At 39.2% G+C, this 16059-nt stretch overlaps 1 protein-coding gene across 1 annotated transcript; it reads left to right on the plus strand.

The window, feature by feature from the left end:
• The first annotated feature begins 3436 nt into the window (after nucleotides 1-3436).
• Myct1 (MYC target 1) lies at nucleotides 3437-13948 on the plus strand. The gene is made up of 2 exons (XM_028890220.2): nucleotides 3437-3616; nucleotides 13382-13948. Exons 1-2 carry the CDS (start codon nucleotides 3460-3462, stop codon nucleotides 13891-13893), a joined length of 669 nt encoding a protein of 222 aa, XP_028746053.1. The 5' UTR covers nucleotides 3437-3459; the 3' UTR covers nucleotides 13894-13948.
• Nucleotides 13949-16059: the final 2111 nt, after the last annotated feature.

Raw genomic sequence — 16059 nt, forward strand, 5'->3', positions numbered from 1 at the left:
TTCGATCTTCTTTAAAACTTTGCCACCCCTTCCCAGAGTGAGTGAGTTTAAGGAGAAAGAAGCCAAACTTCCAGATGTCTAAAGAGGGAAGCCACAGTGTGCGTCCATTCAATGTGAGACTTCAGATGACGTTTTTTTAAAACTTGAAGTTCTTAAAGCAGATTTAGACTTTTTTATTTTTATTTTATTTTTTTTAATTTTTTATTTATTTTATTTTATTTTTTTTTTTGGTTTTTCGAGACAGGGTTTCTCTGTGTAGCTTTGCGCCTTTCTTGGGACTCACTTGGTAGCCCAGCTGGCCTCGAACTCACAGAGATCCTCCTGCTCTGCCTCCCGAGTGCTGGATTAAAGGCGTGCGCCACCACCGCCCGGCAACTTTTTTATTTTTAGAAGTGGCTCTTACATGTTCTAAGAACACTCTCAGATCAGACAGTTCATCCGGATCAGTTCAGTGTGAGAGTCATTAAACTCATGTTAGGTTTGAAAGACTTTCCAAAGCTAAACAGGACATTCACAGTCAACCCTGCATCTTCTCTTAAATGTGACAATGTTTTTTTTCTACAAAGTTATGTCAAAGTTTTAAAATATTGACGTCTAAGAGCAGAACTTTTCAACTTTTGTTTTGAAGTGTTAGGTGATATATTTACTAACCTGACTAGGAATATCAGAAATATTTTCATGTTAAGTATCTTCAAATTATTATATATTCTTATATAATTATTAATTCAAGTTCTACTGTGTTGTTATTGTTATTTTAGTCAGCAGAGACAGAATTGAGTATCAAGATTAATACATTTCCTCAACTGGTCCGTTTTGTGTTGCAAATGCATCTAAGTCAGAGTACATTATAAATAAATAAAAGAGGTTTATTTAGCTCACAGTTCTGGAGATTGAAAGCCACAGCACCGGCCTCTGCTGAGCTCTGGAGAATACCTGTGGCAGATGGCATCACATGACAAGCTCACACAGGAAGCAAGACTCTGAGGAAGGGTTCTCTTCCACAATTTAAACATTTTACCTGTCACTAAGGTATTACTGCCCTACACAGCAGGGGTGATGGTGTTAGGAGGAGAGGCCTGAGACAAGGCAAGCCTGGACAGTGAGAAAAGTGCTCTTAGGAGAGAAGCCAATGGCAAGTATTTTTTACCTGCAACCAGGAGGGTAAGAAGACTCCAGTTTTAAGAGGAAGTGTCCACAACAGACACCAAATCAGTCCAAACCTTGAACTCAAAAATCCTAGCTAGACTTTGGACTAAGCAAAATAAGTCTGCTGTTTTAAAATCTTCTCCCCCAGTATGTGGTATTTTGTTAGAGCAACTGGAACAGACAAAAGCACATATACAATGTAGTTGTTTTCCTTTACAAAAGTTGCCATGGTCATGGTGTCCCTTCACAGCAATGGAACACTGTTAAGACATATAACATAAAGCCATAAGGTGGGAAGTGAGTGATTTGAATAAAATAGTCCCAGAGGTCAGGGGCCAGAGCATGGCACTGACTTCTGGTAGAAGTCTGAATGACTGACGATACCAAGTGATTCCCGGAATGTCCAAGATGAGAGCGCTCACCCTAATTAATTTCATGACTGCTGGAGAACTCAAGTCAAAAGACCCATGGTGTGAAACAGAGAAAAGCAGAAAGGCAGACCTGACATTTTTGTAAGGAAAAAAAAATCAACTTCCTGTTATGGCAGGATAAGTCATGGGACCTGAAAATCCCACAGACACAAACACTCACTTGTGTGGATCTGTGCCAGGGAAAAATACAAATCCTTACCACATGGGTTATATGCACAGATAAGTGCTAAATCTACCAACGAGCTTTTCATACAGGAGAAATGAATCCCTACCCTAGGTCACCAATGGACAGAAAGCAAGTTTTCTTCTGGGTTCTGACCATCTGCAAAAGTGAAAATATATTGGCAGAAAATCTGGATAGCAAAATAGCAAACAATGCCAGGAAGTCTCGGCCTCCATCCCAACCCCAAGACAGAATAAGCTCCCTTCCTCCACAGACAAAGTGGGAGTCCTCCCTTCCACTCTCCAGATCAGTCTGAAGAGATCAGGTGAAGTTAGGAATACTTGAGTATAATCTATTTGACATTAAGCAGCCTTTGGTCACATAAAACATACATGTAAAGTACATGCAGCTGAGAAAGGTGGGGAGTATTTCAATACATGTGTATCTTAGACACAGCAAGTTCATTCTTTCAAGTTCCAATTTATACACAGTTTGTCAACAATATTACAAATTAAAGGGGACTTTAGAAATGTGGGTCCTTTTTCCTTTCTTGAGCAATGGCATGATTATTTACTGGAAAGTGTGGAAATAAACATTGCCAAAAATATCATAAAGACATCATAAAAGTAAATGATATTAAACAAAGATATCATAAAAACATCTTGAAAAACTCATAAAGCTGAGGGTGTTCTCAAATTTTCTATAATTATTTCATTCTCTTTGAGATCATCAGTTGTGTATATTTTAATCTGGTGAATTTGTAGTTAAATCTATGAAAATTGATAAAAATGAGCAGAAATCACCCCCCAATTTTGGAGAATTGGGGCTGCAAAATGAGTTGTCATGTTGCCCTTTAGTTTTTCTCGGGTTTCTCAGGAATGTGTCACAGACCTCAGAAGGGTGACATTTGCTTCAGCTGACCATATCCCAACATCCCAGGGTTCATGCAAGAGTTCTCAAGAATGTGTGCATGCTACAAGTTTTCAATCTAGGGATGCATTTTAGTGTGCTTAAGTGACATTTAGCACCTCTTTCTCCCACTTCCAATGTCTTATGATGCAGAGGACCTCATGATGAGGTTGGAAGGACATTGGCTATAATTTTCGCTAGCCATGGGATTACTGCAGCCCTGGCCAGGCATGAAATCACTGCTGTAATTCAAGTTTTGCATTCCTGTTCTCCTTATCTGGCCCCATAGAAATGATCTCCATCTCTCACCATTTGCATCCCAATGAAAAGGATAACAAAATCACAAATAAGCATATTTAAATATGCATGAATGAATGGAAGGAATACATTTTCAAAATCAACATACCAGATATAGAAAAAGATTACCTAGGAATTTTAATATCTGAGATTTATAAGTAAAGGATATTAGTTTAAAAAAAATTGAATATGGGCTTTCAACATCAGAAAGCCATCTATTGCTCAGCATTACACAGGGATGATCTTAAGTGTTGTGTCGAGGATCGAGGATCATGCTTTCTTCCTCTACATGTAAATGAAGGATGGGGTCTCAAGAAAAAGCCTCTTGTTCCCAAACAGCTCTGGATGGAGCTGAAAGGAGGGCACTTAGTAACAGGGTAGGAAATGACGAGAGGGAAATAGTTCTGTGTCTGGGAGCCATGTGGAATTCCAAGATAAGAAAAACAGTTGCTAATTCGAGTATAAAAGCAGGAAACACGATACACTTGCTTCCTTCTATGTAAACACAAGTATATGTGGGGTGGCGTGAAAATTATTTTTCTCTTGCTGAACCACAAAGGGATAGAATCAAACTGCTTGTTTTGGACACACTGGCTTCTTCTTTTTCTTGTGGACATTATGGCTAATAACACGACGAGTTTAGGGAGCCCATGGCCAGAAAACTTTTGGGGTAAGCTACCTTTCTTTAACTGCTTTTAATTTAAAAAATTAAGATGCCCGGAAATTCTCTGCATAACTTATTACAACATTGGAAATCTCTGAGGCACCTGGCTTGCCATGGTTTTCATAGATTTATTTACTCATAAAAATGTTGTCAGAATAAGCTACTTTAGAATAAGCTATATTAAAGAAGGATCAGACATATAAAGTTTGGTTGGTATTAATAAAACTTAATTAGGAATGATGAAGTTTTTTAAAGTGAAAAATTAGAAAAAGAAATATGAAGTAGAAGCCCTTGTCAAATGGAATATAACACATGAAGTTTTGTTGGAAAATTATATTTTATTCATCTGAAGGTGATGGATTCTGTGTTTTATTTCACAAAACCAAGGTAGGTATTCTACAGAGGGTTTGGAAGTCTGTGTTTTTATCTGTGTTATTCTTTTTAATTTTCTAAGTCAATTTAAAAAACAACTCTCTGCTTGAATAAATTTTGAGTATGGTGACAAAGATAAACTGTGGAATTAAAAATGAAATTTTGAATCTAGAAAAGATGAAGCATAAATAACTTAAGACTATTACAATGGAAGCCTGTCACAAAAGGAGGAGAAACTGCCCCAAAGCATGCTTTGGTGGAGGCTGACCTCTGCTCAAAATCTAGTGTTCAGTGATGCTAACTAAGAGCAGGAAGGTGCTGAGGTCAAAACTACCACCCTCTCTGGGCCAGATTTAGGATACAGAGGCTAGAATGTACAGTGACATTGACATGTCTCTGTGGTCCAGAGAAATTTAAAAGTAAAGGGAATAATCTAAGACAAATCCAGTTAAAGGAGTTCTGGAGTTTATTGAGAGATCTATAACCCTATTACGTGTAGGGTGAGTTTTTAATCATCTCAGAAAACTGTATCTAGCTTCCTGCCATGACTGGAGGTAGGTAGGGCTTTGGAAAGTATTTGGTAAATACTGAGTAGTGATGCCAACCTGGCCCTGACAATCTGACTTATTTATCTGTTATCACAGGCATTGACATGAAGGGAATTAACTAATTAGTTATTTGTATTAATTAATGTGCTTGCTTTAAGCTTTAAGAGATTTATCAATGATATAGTAATAAAATTGCCTAATAAAATTAGTGAGAAATAAGTTATTGCTACAAACCCTAGGTAGACAACAAGAGCCAAGAAACCTTTGAATTCTGGATGGCCTAATGCTACATTTGTGAAAAATGATATTTACTGTCCTCATTTATATTGTGATGAACACCAGCTAGAGTGCATCTAAGTAAATTCATCATCACAAAACAACTGTAAATTATTCCAAAGTAAATCATTCCAAGTGTAAAAGTTAACACAGAAAAGCCAGTTCTATCTTTTCAAAGTGTTCAAGTTAATCTCCACATTTATCTTGGAAAAATAATTCATTGTTCATTGGTTAGAGCACAGATGATTTTCATTAAAATAAATCTTACATCAATAAGATGCTCATATGTAGTTCATTCCTCTATCCTAGCTTTTAGATGTCTTAATAAGGAAATCTGTGCTTAACAGGGAATTCAAGATTCCTATGTCAAAGACAGGAATTAATGTTCCCTTCTCTTTGTATATAGATATTGTGGAAGATAAACTGAGGTTGGGGAAAACCAAGAGACTGTTGTGTAGCTAAATACCTTTAAGCAAAAGCAAAAATGGTCAACCAAAAATATGTTTGATGCTTTGGGTGAAAGAGGTAAAACTACATTATTATTTCTGGAGTAAAAGTATGAAGTATAAAATGTAATTATAAATTTAGTGTATGAAATGTAAATATTTCCTAACATATAGATGTCAGTTTTTTTCTATTGTCATTTCTGTTTTGCGTCTAAATTGATATCTATTTTGATCACTGGTCCTCTCAAAATATTAATTTAAAAATAATGCACAGTGTGGTGGAATATAGCATCTGCATCCAAAAGGACTCTTTTGTGTAGCCCTTTGAATTAAGAGAATAAAAAAATGTCATAGACAACTTACACACAGGGCCAGAGAAACTTCTCAAACTTAACATATTGAGGTGCACAAAAACCTCAAAATTTAACTTTCTGGTTCGCTTAAGGAATGCAAAGAAATTAAGTAATGATATTCAGTTGCTACAAACAATGAAGGCTTGCACTTTTTCAAAGCTATCACTCAACCAAACCTACTAAAAGTTGTGGAAGCGCTACAGCCATTGATGCCAGCCTCCAGCAAGAGTGGCCTGAGACTGATAACACAGATGACTCCACCTTGCATTCTGCCTCTGCTCTACATAATACACATCCCTTCTCTGCAAACCATCTCCTAAAGGCAGCAGGAACCAGAGACCCTCAGAGACTATTGGGATGACAATGCTGTAGAACAAAGGCATTCTCGTCATACTTGGGACTAAACACACACACACACACACACACACACACACACACACACACACAACTTCTGGTTCTCTCTGCTGTTTTCTCACTGTGTTGCTGTTGTTTTTTCCAACCATTTGTCGAGCACTGTGAAAAACTGAGATAGTGTGTTGGTGTATGAGCTTGCACTTATTCATCTAATCGATCCTCCCTCAAAATACAATTTCTCTCTTAAAAGAATTGCATTCTGGGAGGTGATTAGGTATTCCTACATATGCAAATGGAAGCCTATGATTAAATCAATAGATAGTATCAACAACCTCTGTTTTGTCATATATTATCACAATATTACACAAAATGACCAAGAATGAGAATATGGTATAGAACTTAAAATATAAAATGGTCCCTGAATCATTTTTAGGGGGAAAAATGGGATATTACCTGTTGCTAGGAAATCAAAGAAGTTCCAAATAGGAAGATAATTCTAAGGATAACATTCTGGTCATTCATTTCTGGCGTCGTAACTCAAACTCCAGTTTATTCATTCACTATTGAGCCTTAGATGACCTTATTAGGCAACAGATCAAGATGATATGGGTCAGAGGTTGTCTGAGAATTTTGGAGCACTCAGGAGAACTATTATCAGCAAATGTGTGAAGTAAAAACTCCAGGCTGTGTGTGCAAAGAAGCAAATGGCAGATCAGAACATTGAGATGGAAATTAGGGGGACAGAACTGGAAATCAGAGTAGAGGCAGCTGTCTTTAAGATTCTGAATAGCGATGTAGAAGTTTGAGGTACTTCTTGCACTGTGGTGACTCTATGGCTCCTTGTCTTCACCTTCTTTGGGTTTCTCTCTAAGATTGGAGATAGCTTGTAAGGGCTGAAGATGACTGGTACTTCAGGTACAAGAAGGACCTTGATCAAGGTCCTCTGCTGACATCTACTGACAAGTGTGCCTCATCTGCTCTGAGGATATTTTTCTCTCCCTGTCTTCATTGTTGGAGTCCTTAATTGCAAAACCAGGTTCTTGTGATCTGTGCACTTCTGACTAAGAACATAATTTTTCTTTTCTTTCTTTCTTTTTTTTTTTCTTTCTTTCTTTCTTTCTTTCTTTCTTTCTTTCTTTCTTTTTTTTTTTGTGAGACTGTCTACTGACTCTCATTCCATTACTCTCCTATCTGTCTCAATGCCCAGAGCAACTTTAACATTCTCCTGTGATCCTGGAACTTCAGGAGCCTGACTCTTGTTCTGCCCTTCTGGCACCCAGTGCTTCTCATGGGGACCTTTGAGTCTCTCTACATATATTAACCAGGAATCTAGGGGTGGGTACCAGCTACTGGGATTCCCTAAAGGATGGAAGGGATGGAGGAATGGCCTCATTCCCAGAGCCCTCATGGCTCACATACTGTAAAGCTCTTGTCTTTCCCTCAAACTTCTCTTTACACTGCTCATGAAAAAACATGCAGATGATACTTTCTCTTTCCTGCTACTGTTTATGGCAAAAACCTTACATTTTTGAGTTCTTTAGGCTTCTAGTGTTTTGAAGCAAGCTGGAACAGAAAAAGAAACAAACCACAAACACCGTCTTGGTTATAAAACACCTAGTTATTGCAGAACAGTGCTGGCTTCCAAAATGATGTTCCAGTCTTCGCGTTTAGTGATTCATTTGGCAGTTTAGGAGTAGAACACACACTTCCGTGCCTCCTTGTTATTGCCTTACCCTGCTCTGAGGTAGCTGAGGGTTACAAACTGATTTGTTGGGGGAGCTAGGGCTCTCAAGCGGTGGGATCCTAAGCTAAGGTTCCTCAGCCTATAAAAAAAGTTATGCCTCAACCTACAGCAAATGATGTGCCCTAGCCTGCAGAAAAAAAAAATGTGACTTTTAGGGGTATAGCAAGCAAATGAGATAAGATGTTCGCAGGGTATTGGGACGGTGTTGGAGTAATTCATGGATCTCCATAACATTCTCTCAAAACAGCAAGCAAACATTGTCCATTTCTCCAGCTCATTTCTGTGGTTGTATGTATAAAAAAATTATTCAACAATTATGCATCATTACATATGAATAGCCTGGTAATTATTTCCATATGTCTGTTACTTAAAGACTTTGAAGAACAAGTGTTTACAAATGTAGGTTCTTAAAACAGCTGCATCTGGATTCTGAGTAAGAGTCAAGAGATTGCGTCTCTCCCTGGGCTCCACAGAGCTAAGGTTATCACTGAACCTGAGCTCATAAGTCTATGTGTACTTCCTCGTGCATCCCTGGTCTCCAGACTCCTGCACTGAAATCATGAGAACTGTCTTTGTTCGTGAAAACTAAGTTAGATTTGAGTATCAACATTATGCAAGCCTTGTAAAAACAAGTCAGAAGTATTTATTAATTTTGAACTATCTCAAAGAGTGTATATAAAATTGGGTTGGTGGTTATTTATTATCTAAAATATTCACTACATATTCATTACATATGGTGTTTTTAGCTGGAAGTTTTAAATTAAAATTTTACTTTAAAATTGTGTGTGCATGTTAGTGTGCATGTGTGTGTGTGTGTGTGTATGTGTGTTTGTTTGTGTGTGTGTGTGTGTGTATGTGTATGTCTGTGTAGGAAGGTGCCCACATAAATAAAGGTACCCCTGGAGGCCAGAGGTGTTGGATCTCCCAAAGCTGGAGTTACAGGTGGTTGTGAGCTCGCCAGTCAGTGTGGATGTATGGGTGCTGGAAACCAGACTTAGGACCTCTGTAAGAACAGTGAACACTGAGCTATCCCTCCAGCTCATCAGAGGACCACGCAGATTTTCTGACATTTTTCTTAGTTATGACGGTTTGTGTTTTCCAAGAATTTGCCACTTGAATTATATTTTCACACCTATCTGGCAGAAGTCATTCATGCTCTGTTGACATGTCTTCTCAACTTTACTATGAAAATATTTACTGGACAAAAAAATGTTTGAAGAATTCTACAGTGAAGACTCGCTCATTCTGTGTCTCACTTATTTCAGTTTCTATGATGCCTTTTCAGATTCATCTATATTGTTTTAAAGTACAGAATTTCCTTTCTGTCCTTTTTAGGTTCAGAAATAATATTCTATTATTATACACTACTCATGCATATTCATAGGCTACTAAATAACATTGGGTTAGTTTTGAGAACTGCATTGTTTGGATTTTTGTCACACAGACATTGCACACTGCACACACACACACACACACACACACACACACACACACACACACAACCTAAGATGCCTTTGACCGTGCTCAGTGATAAAATCCTTTGAAACCATTGTCATGAAGGGGACCCACCACTCACTAAACCATCACTGTACCACTCAGGACTCCACACGCTCCATTTCCTCAACTTACTCATCTGGCTATGGGCACTCGGGTTGATTCCATGTCCTGGGAATTGTGATCAAGTACTGTTGGATAAAAACCACACCGGAATCTTCCAAGCCTGTGTGCATTTGTCCACCACCCTATTCAAGGTGTCAGTGCTAACATTATTGCTTTCATTCATTCCTTTTTACCATTACAGACAGAAGTTAGCTTCACACGTTTCAAGTCTGAGGGCTTGTAATACATAGACATCTCATTTACTTATTTTTCCAGGAATATGAATTGAACCCACTTCCTGTAATGGGGAGGGAGAGTAAGCTGAGTGTAAGAAATGGGTCAGGATGTAATTTTGGAATGAGGAGGCCTCCACAAGAAGGTTAGGTAATACCTAAAGGAAAAAGGAAGAAAACAAAAGACATGGAGAAAAATAACCATGTAGATACCTGTAAACATATTTTTGAAAGAACAGATTAGAACTAGGCACAGCCCTTGATCAGAAGCATATTTGGTAAAGAACAAGAGAGCAGAATCAGGTGGTGAGCCCAACCACGGGGGCTTTTGGATTCTCCTAGCTTTCAGATAGGAGAATTTTAGATCATATTTAGGAGCTGGCTTTTACTCTGGCGGGGAGGTGGTTGGAAAGCATGTGTGATGTGATTGGACCCACTACATGATTGAAAATAGAGGGCAGCTGGATATACATGGATGATGCTGCAAAGGCAAGAAGCATAAAACATGAAGCCCATCTGGAAAAGCTGTGAACTCCTACTGCATGTGGTAGTGTTGGAAAAGCAGCAGCAGAGATGGGCTGGTGGGGCGGGGGCTGAATCTCATTCCCTTGTTGAACCCAACAGAATTTCCCAGATGATGTGACAAATGCAGAAACTACTTATTCTTTGCATAATCAGCTAATTTTAACCATTCACATTTCTGTACACTAAAGTCTATTCCCCCAAAAGTCCTTTCATCACATCCTTCCTATTGATGAAACCATCCTCATCTACACTTTAGGGAGTGGAGATAGGGTGGTCTATTTGGGGACGGGGTGAGCCCATGAGTCCTGCAACTATAGAGCTTTGAATGTATTAAACAGCATTCCATTTTATCACCACTTATGAAAATCATGTTGTGATGTTGTAACAATTCAACAGTGGCCCACTAGATGGTGACCTCTACTAAACGTTCACAGCATTGAGGCTGTGATTATGTTTTCTGAGAGCCGTGGTCAACTTTAAGACCTTCAAGTTGAAATGCACAGTAGTGGTGGTAGTTAGGAGTACAATTTCTGAAACCTCTTTATAATCAGAATTTTATATTTGGGGACATTGATAAGGTTAAGTTTGAATCACACAAAGTAAGACAAATTTTTAGGTTCAATTATGTTCATTTGATTTTTAAAATAATATCTGATTCTATGAAATCTCTAAGAAGATGGAACCTCAATGCTGTAACTCCTTATTTTTGTGAGGAAGATTTCAAAAAATCAGTACTGGATTCAGTAACTTTGTCCTAAATTGTCTTAGACTTCAAAAGTCATCTCATAAAGAACTTAGTTTATGGTCAATGTGAAGTGTTTTGGAAAGTTTTCATGTGATTATATGTGAAGATATTTGCAATAACAACAAAGACAGCTTTGCCACAGGACATCCCTGTGGCAATAGGAGGTAGAGGGGCACTATAACATAAATCCTACAGTTAGGTAGTGATGACTGTACTTACATTGTATTAGCATTTATTTGTTTTATTTCTGCATTCTAGATTTTCTACATGCTACACCAATAAGGTGGAGAAAGGCTCGGCAGTTTTAAAACCTAGCTTTTCCCCTACCTTTAAAAAAAATGACATCAGTGAGATTAAACAAACTCTTTGTAGCTTGAGTTTTCGTGTCTTGCCCACAGTCAGGACAAATCTCTCTCACCCACCAGTCCCACAGCCGCTCAGACCCAACCAAGTAAACACAGAGACTTATATTGCTTACAAACTGTATGGTCGTGGCAGGCTTCTTGCTAACTGTTCTTATATCTTAAATTAATCCATTTCTATAAATCTATATCTTGCCACGTGGCTCGTGGCTTACCCGGTACTTTACATCTTCCTTGTCCTGGCGGCTGCTGCAGGCAGTGACTCGTGCCTTGCTGTTTTTTTATTTCTCCTCTCTGTTAGTCCCGCCTATGCTTCCTGCCTAGCCACGGCCAATCAGGTTTTATTTATTGACCAATCAGAGCAACTTGACATACAGACCATCCCCCAGCACAGCCAAGTGCAGACCATCTCAGACACCTGCACTCAGGCTTGTGGTCCTAATCATCCTCTATGTGGACCTGCTGGGTAAAGCCATGAGGAACCTAAGAACAGGCTCCCACAGGACATACAGAACATCCCACAGCAACTCATCAATATTTATTCAATAGTGCTGGATCTGCAATTGTGTAACCTTGTAATCAATGAGCATTTGCTAATCAATAACCACCTCAAAACAGAGTTTTGTAAAAATAATAATCAGGGAATTAGCTCATGGTTTAGGGTTGACAATTCAGCATGGGGCCAACAAGATGGATTTTTCTGCTGGTCTTTGGTTTGCCCTGTAGTCAGATGGGGTTTGCCAGATCTGAATGACCTAGAGCAAATCATTCTATTGTCTTGTCCAGGATAGCAGGCTCCCAGTCAGAGCCATAGGGATAGTACTCAAATAGCCCTGTATCTTTCATTGGCTACCGCGCTAGCTTGGCTTTATTCCTATGTCTGCCATGGAGAAATCCCCAAACCAACCAGGGTGGAAGTGGAAAGTCTCTTGAACTTTAGACCTGAACTTACAAAACCTCAATTCTATTGCTTCCCATTGGTCAAGTGAGCTCCACTGATGCCCTTAGAGTAGGGAATAGATTCTATCTGCTAACGGGATTACAAACAAAGAATCTGTGCCCGTGACCCCAATACTAATATCTTCATAAGCATGTTTCCAGTCTATATCTTTTTGCCTGCAGAATTCTTGTATAAGCAATTTAATTTACACCTTACCTTTCTACTTAATGGTTAACTCATTTTGTTTTTGTACAAGAAAGACAGTACTCGGAACAGTTCTATAAAAATGAGTTCCCCAGATGAAGAAATTTATGTCCCTCTATAAGGAAAATTATATGTGAAAGCTCAGAGGATTGGAAAGAACACAGGCTTTGCGACAGAAAGCAAACAGCAGTTTGGGGTTGGCACATGGAATGCAGGATGAGGAACATTCCGAGCACTAAGCTGGAAGAGTCCTCAAATATCTAGAGGTTTTCCATGTAGAGTAGGCTCAGTCACTCCAGTAAATTTGTTAAGATTTTGCTTTCAATTTCTGGTTGCTAAGGGGCAGCCAGGTAGCACCTCTATTGAGAGAAGAGGAAGATATGCACATATATGTACTTGCCGGCCGAGGAAATCAGAGCAAATCCAAGCTCAGTGGAATTGGAGGACACTGGTGTGCAGAGGAACGTGTGTGGAGATTCAGGAGATGGGGTTTTATTATCATAACACAGACATAAGAAAAGTAGGAGCTGGAACCACACGGGTCATGTCATTGTGGAGTCAGGGCTCTGAGAGTCTGGGTGTTAAGGAAATACGACATAAATCAGTCAGTCCTCCAGATGGTTATGACTCTACCTATGACAAGCGCAGGAAGTGAGTTGCCATCAAGACTGCAGGTGGAAGAAATCAGTGTGACTGAGCAAAGCAGACAGAGAGGAAGGCATGCTGAACGCTGCGATGACCTTCTTTCCCAAGGGGCACGTTAGCTCCAATCATAATTCAAAAGGAAATGAGCTGTGGACATTTGCAGTTCTGTAAGAAAAACTGGTAAGTTCAAGTTGAACTTCAACGAGACGTTCGTTTCTAAAGATGATACAGGAACATGAGCCAATGCTTTTTATAGCTTTCTGTTTGAATAAGGAGAGTCCTGATCATTCTCTATTTCCCTAATTCCAAGTATGTTAAAATTCAGAACTCATTCCGTGAATTACAGTTCATACTCTGCCCTGTGTTTTTAAATGAATTGTCTTTGAAATTAGAGCTGTTGGTTTATTGACTATTCTTTGTTTTAGAGGACCTTATAATGTCCTTCACTGTCTCTGTGGCGATTGGGCTCGCAATCGGAGGATTTCTCTGGGCGCTGTTCGTTTTCCTGTCTCGAAGAAGAAGAGCTAGTGCTCCCATCTCGCAGTGGAGTCCCACCAGGCGACCCAGGTCCTACAACCAGGGCCTCAACCGAACTGGATTCTACCGCCACAGTGGCTGTGAGCGTCGAAGCAACCTCAGCCTGGCCAGTCTCACCTTCCAGAGACAAGCTTCCATGGAGCTGGCAAATTCCTTCCCCAGGAAATCAAGCTTCAGGGCTTCAACTTTCCATCCCTTCCTGCAATGCCCACCACTTCCGGTGGAAACTGAGAGTCAGCTGATGACCCTGCCTGCCTCCACCACCCCATCCGCCATCAGCACCGGGCACAATCTGAGCCGACCTGACTTCCGCTGGTCCAGCAACAGCTTGCGGATGGGCCTTTCCACACCGCCCCCACCTGCCTATGAGTCCATCATCAAGGCATTTCCCGATTCCTGAGTCTGGGCTTTCGTTGTTTTTAATTCTTTTTTTTTTTTTTTTTTTTTTTAATTTTTGTCTCATCTAGAAAGGAAATGATATATAGGGTAAACAGATTTTTGGGGTTATGGCACTAATGACTGTTTTTCCAAGTTGATAGGCTCATGAAAGCTGAGCATTACCGAGTAAGGCACAGTTGCTTTTGAACATGGTTTTTCTCACTTATGTCTCACAAGAGTATTATTTTCTCAAAAAGTTCTATATTTATGTATTTTGAATTCAGTGTGAGGCATTGAATTAAAGATACCGATTAAAGATTCTAACATACAAATCCTCCGTATTTGTATGTTTGCAGTGAAGAAGACTTTAGCTGTCAGTTGTTTGTGGTTGCAATCCCCAACCACTTTCCCATGTGACTGCTGACAGACAAAAGCCACTAACATCAAGGAATTTTAATGTTACTTTCTGGGTGACGAGTGAGTCGGTAGCATCCTAGAATCTTGGAGCTTTAATGATGTGTGTGTACAAGATGATGGAATAGTGAGTGTTGTAAAATCCCGTGATTCTACTCAGTTATGTATGAGAATTAAGCAAAAAAGCTAAGCTCCATTGGTGTCTTAAGGCGGTTCAGTTTTGACACTTAAATTTTTTTTTTCCCCAGCCAGATAAAGTCATTTTGAAGTTCTTCCTGGTATAATTACCCATATCATTGAAGTAAATCCCTTGAATTTACTAACATGAGGATTTAACATGACTGTTGTAGTTATTACCAAAGCAACAGCTTCTCTATTTGTCCTAAGAACAAATTTTAATTTAACATCAAGTTGTATTTTCTTTCTTGGATTTGGATCCAATGGTAAGGAAAGCATTTTATCTAGGACAGTGTTTTTCAACCTGTAGGTGATGACCCCTTTGGGTGCTGAATAGCTCTTTCAAAGACCATCCAAAAACACAGATATTTACATTATAATTCATAACAGTAGCAAAAATTAGAGTTTATGAAGTAGCAGCAAAAATAATTTTATGGTTGGGGGCCACCACATATGAGGAACTGTATTAAAGGGTCACAGCATTAGGAAGGTTGAGAACCACACTGCTTTAGGGGGGATTTCCCTGTTAACTCTGCGGTCAAATAAGGATTATTCTACAGAGAGATAGTCCACAGTGGAAACATGCTGCCTCTCCAGAAAGCAATTCCTCCCGGTCACCTCAGCCCTCAGGTACCATCCCCCGGGTGATGCTCTGTGAATTCCATCTCCCTCTTCTCTAAAGTCTTTTTAAGGTGACTAATGCAGGCTAAATAGTCACTGTTTCAGATGGTCACCCAAGGAGTCCACATCAACAGATGAAGGCATCTTTAATGTGGGCACCAGAGACTTTCAGTGGTCCTTTTGCTCCAAGGACAGGAGGTCACCGGGGGTTATCCAGAACCTGATACATCAGATATTTAGCTTGTGTTGTTGTTTAATCTTCTGTAGGTTGGGGTTTGTGGCAATACCCACTGGTCCCAGCTAATAGTGTCTGATCATAGCTTAAGAATATAACTACTTGCTTGCAGCTTAATAGATTAAGCACACTGTAGACCAGCTAAAAGTAAAACGCAAAGCTATAAGAAAGTTAAAAAAAAAAAAAAAAAAAAAAAAAAGAATATAACTACTTGCATAAAAGATCCCCTATAGACTCTCATTATTAGTTTCATGTAATTTGTAATACCATTGTTCCCCAAGAGAAATTATTCTTCAAAAAGCCTACCAAAATATCTTGTAATTAAGTATACAAGAGAAGAAGGAAGGAAAAAAATTAAGCAAACCAAGAAGCTAAGATGCATTGGCAGCTGACTTTTTTTTACTAAGGAAATTCAGAAGCTGTAACATAGCCCCGGTGAGATTTTGCAAAAGCATCAGCTTAGTAACAAGGCTAATTTTAGGTTGGATGTCATCCTCGTGTTTAACATGAGGAGCAAAGAAGGCATGCTTTTTATCAGTCATTCATACTGGGAATGAAAACTGTTCCTACCTCCCAAGGGAAGGAAACGCGAGCAGAAGTCCTCGGCTTCATTTAGCTCGTTGGCAGAACTCTTGCTAATTTAGCCCCTGTTATAAAATGACCAAGAGGAGTATTTTATAAATATTGTGCATTGTATGAAATGTGAAGCTAAAACCAAAGCTGGAAGTGCTTTAGTTGTAA

The sequence above is a fragment of the Peromyscus leucopus genome, chromosome 8a (assembly GCF_004664715.2).
Source record: "Peromyscus leucopus breed LL Stock chromosome 8a, UCI_PerLeu_2.1, whole genome shotgun sequence".
Classification (NCBI taxonomy): Eukaryota; Metazoa; Chordata; class Mammalia; order Rodentia; family Cricetidae; genus Peromyscus; species Peromyscus leucopus.

Excerpts from the sequence above, each read along its gene's own strand:
- Myct1 (XM_028890220.2), top strand. The coding sequence starts at position 3,460 with ATGTGGGGTGGCGTGAAAATTATTTTTCTCTTGCTGAACCACAAAGGG. Across the intron at positions 3,617-13,381 it reads ATGGCCAGAAAACTTTTGGG|AGGACCTTATAATGTCCTTC; the intron begins GTAAGCTACCTT and ends TCTTTGTTTTAG.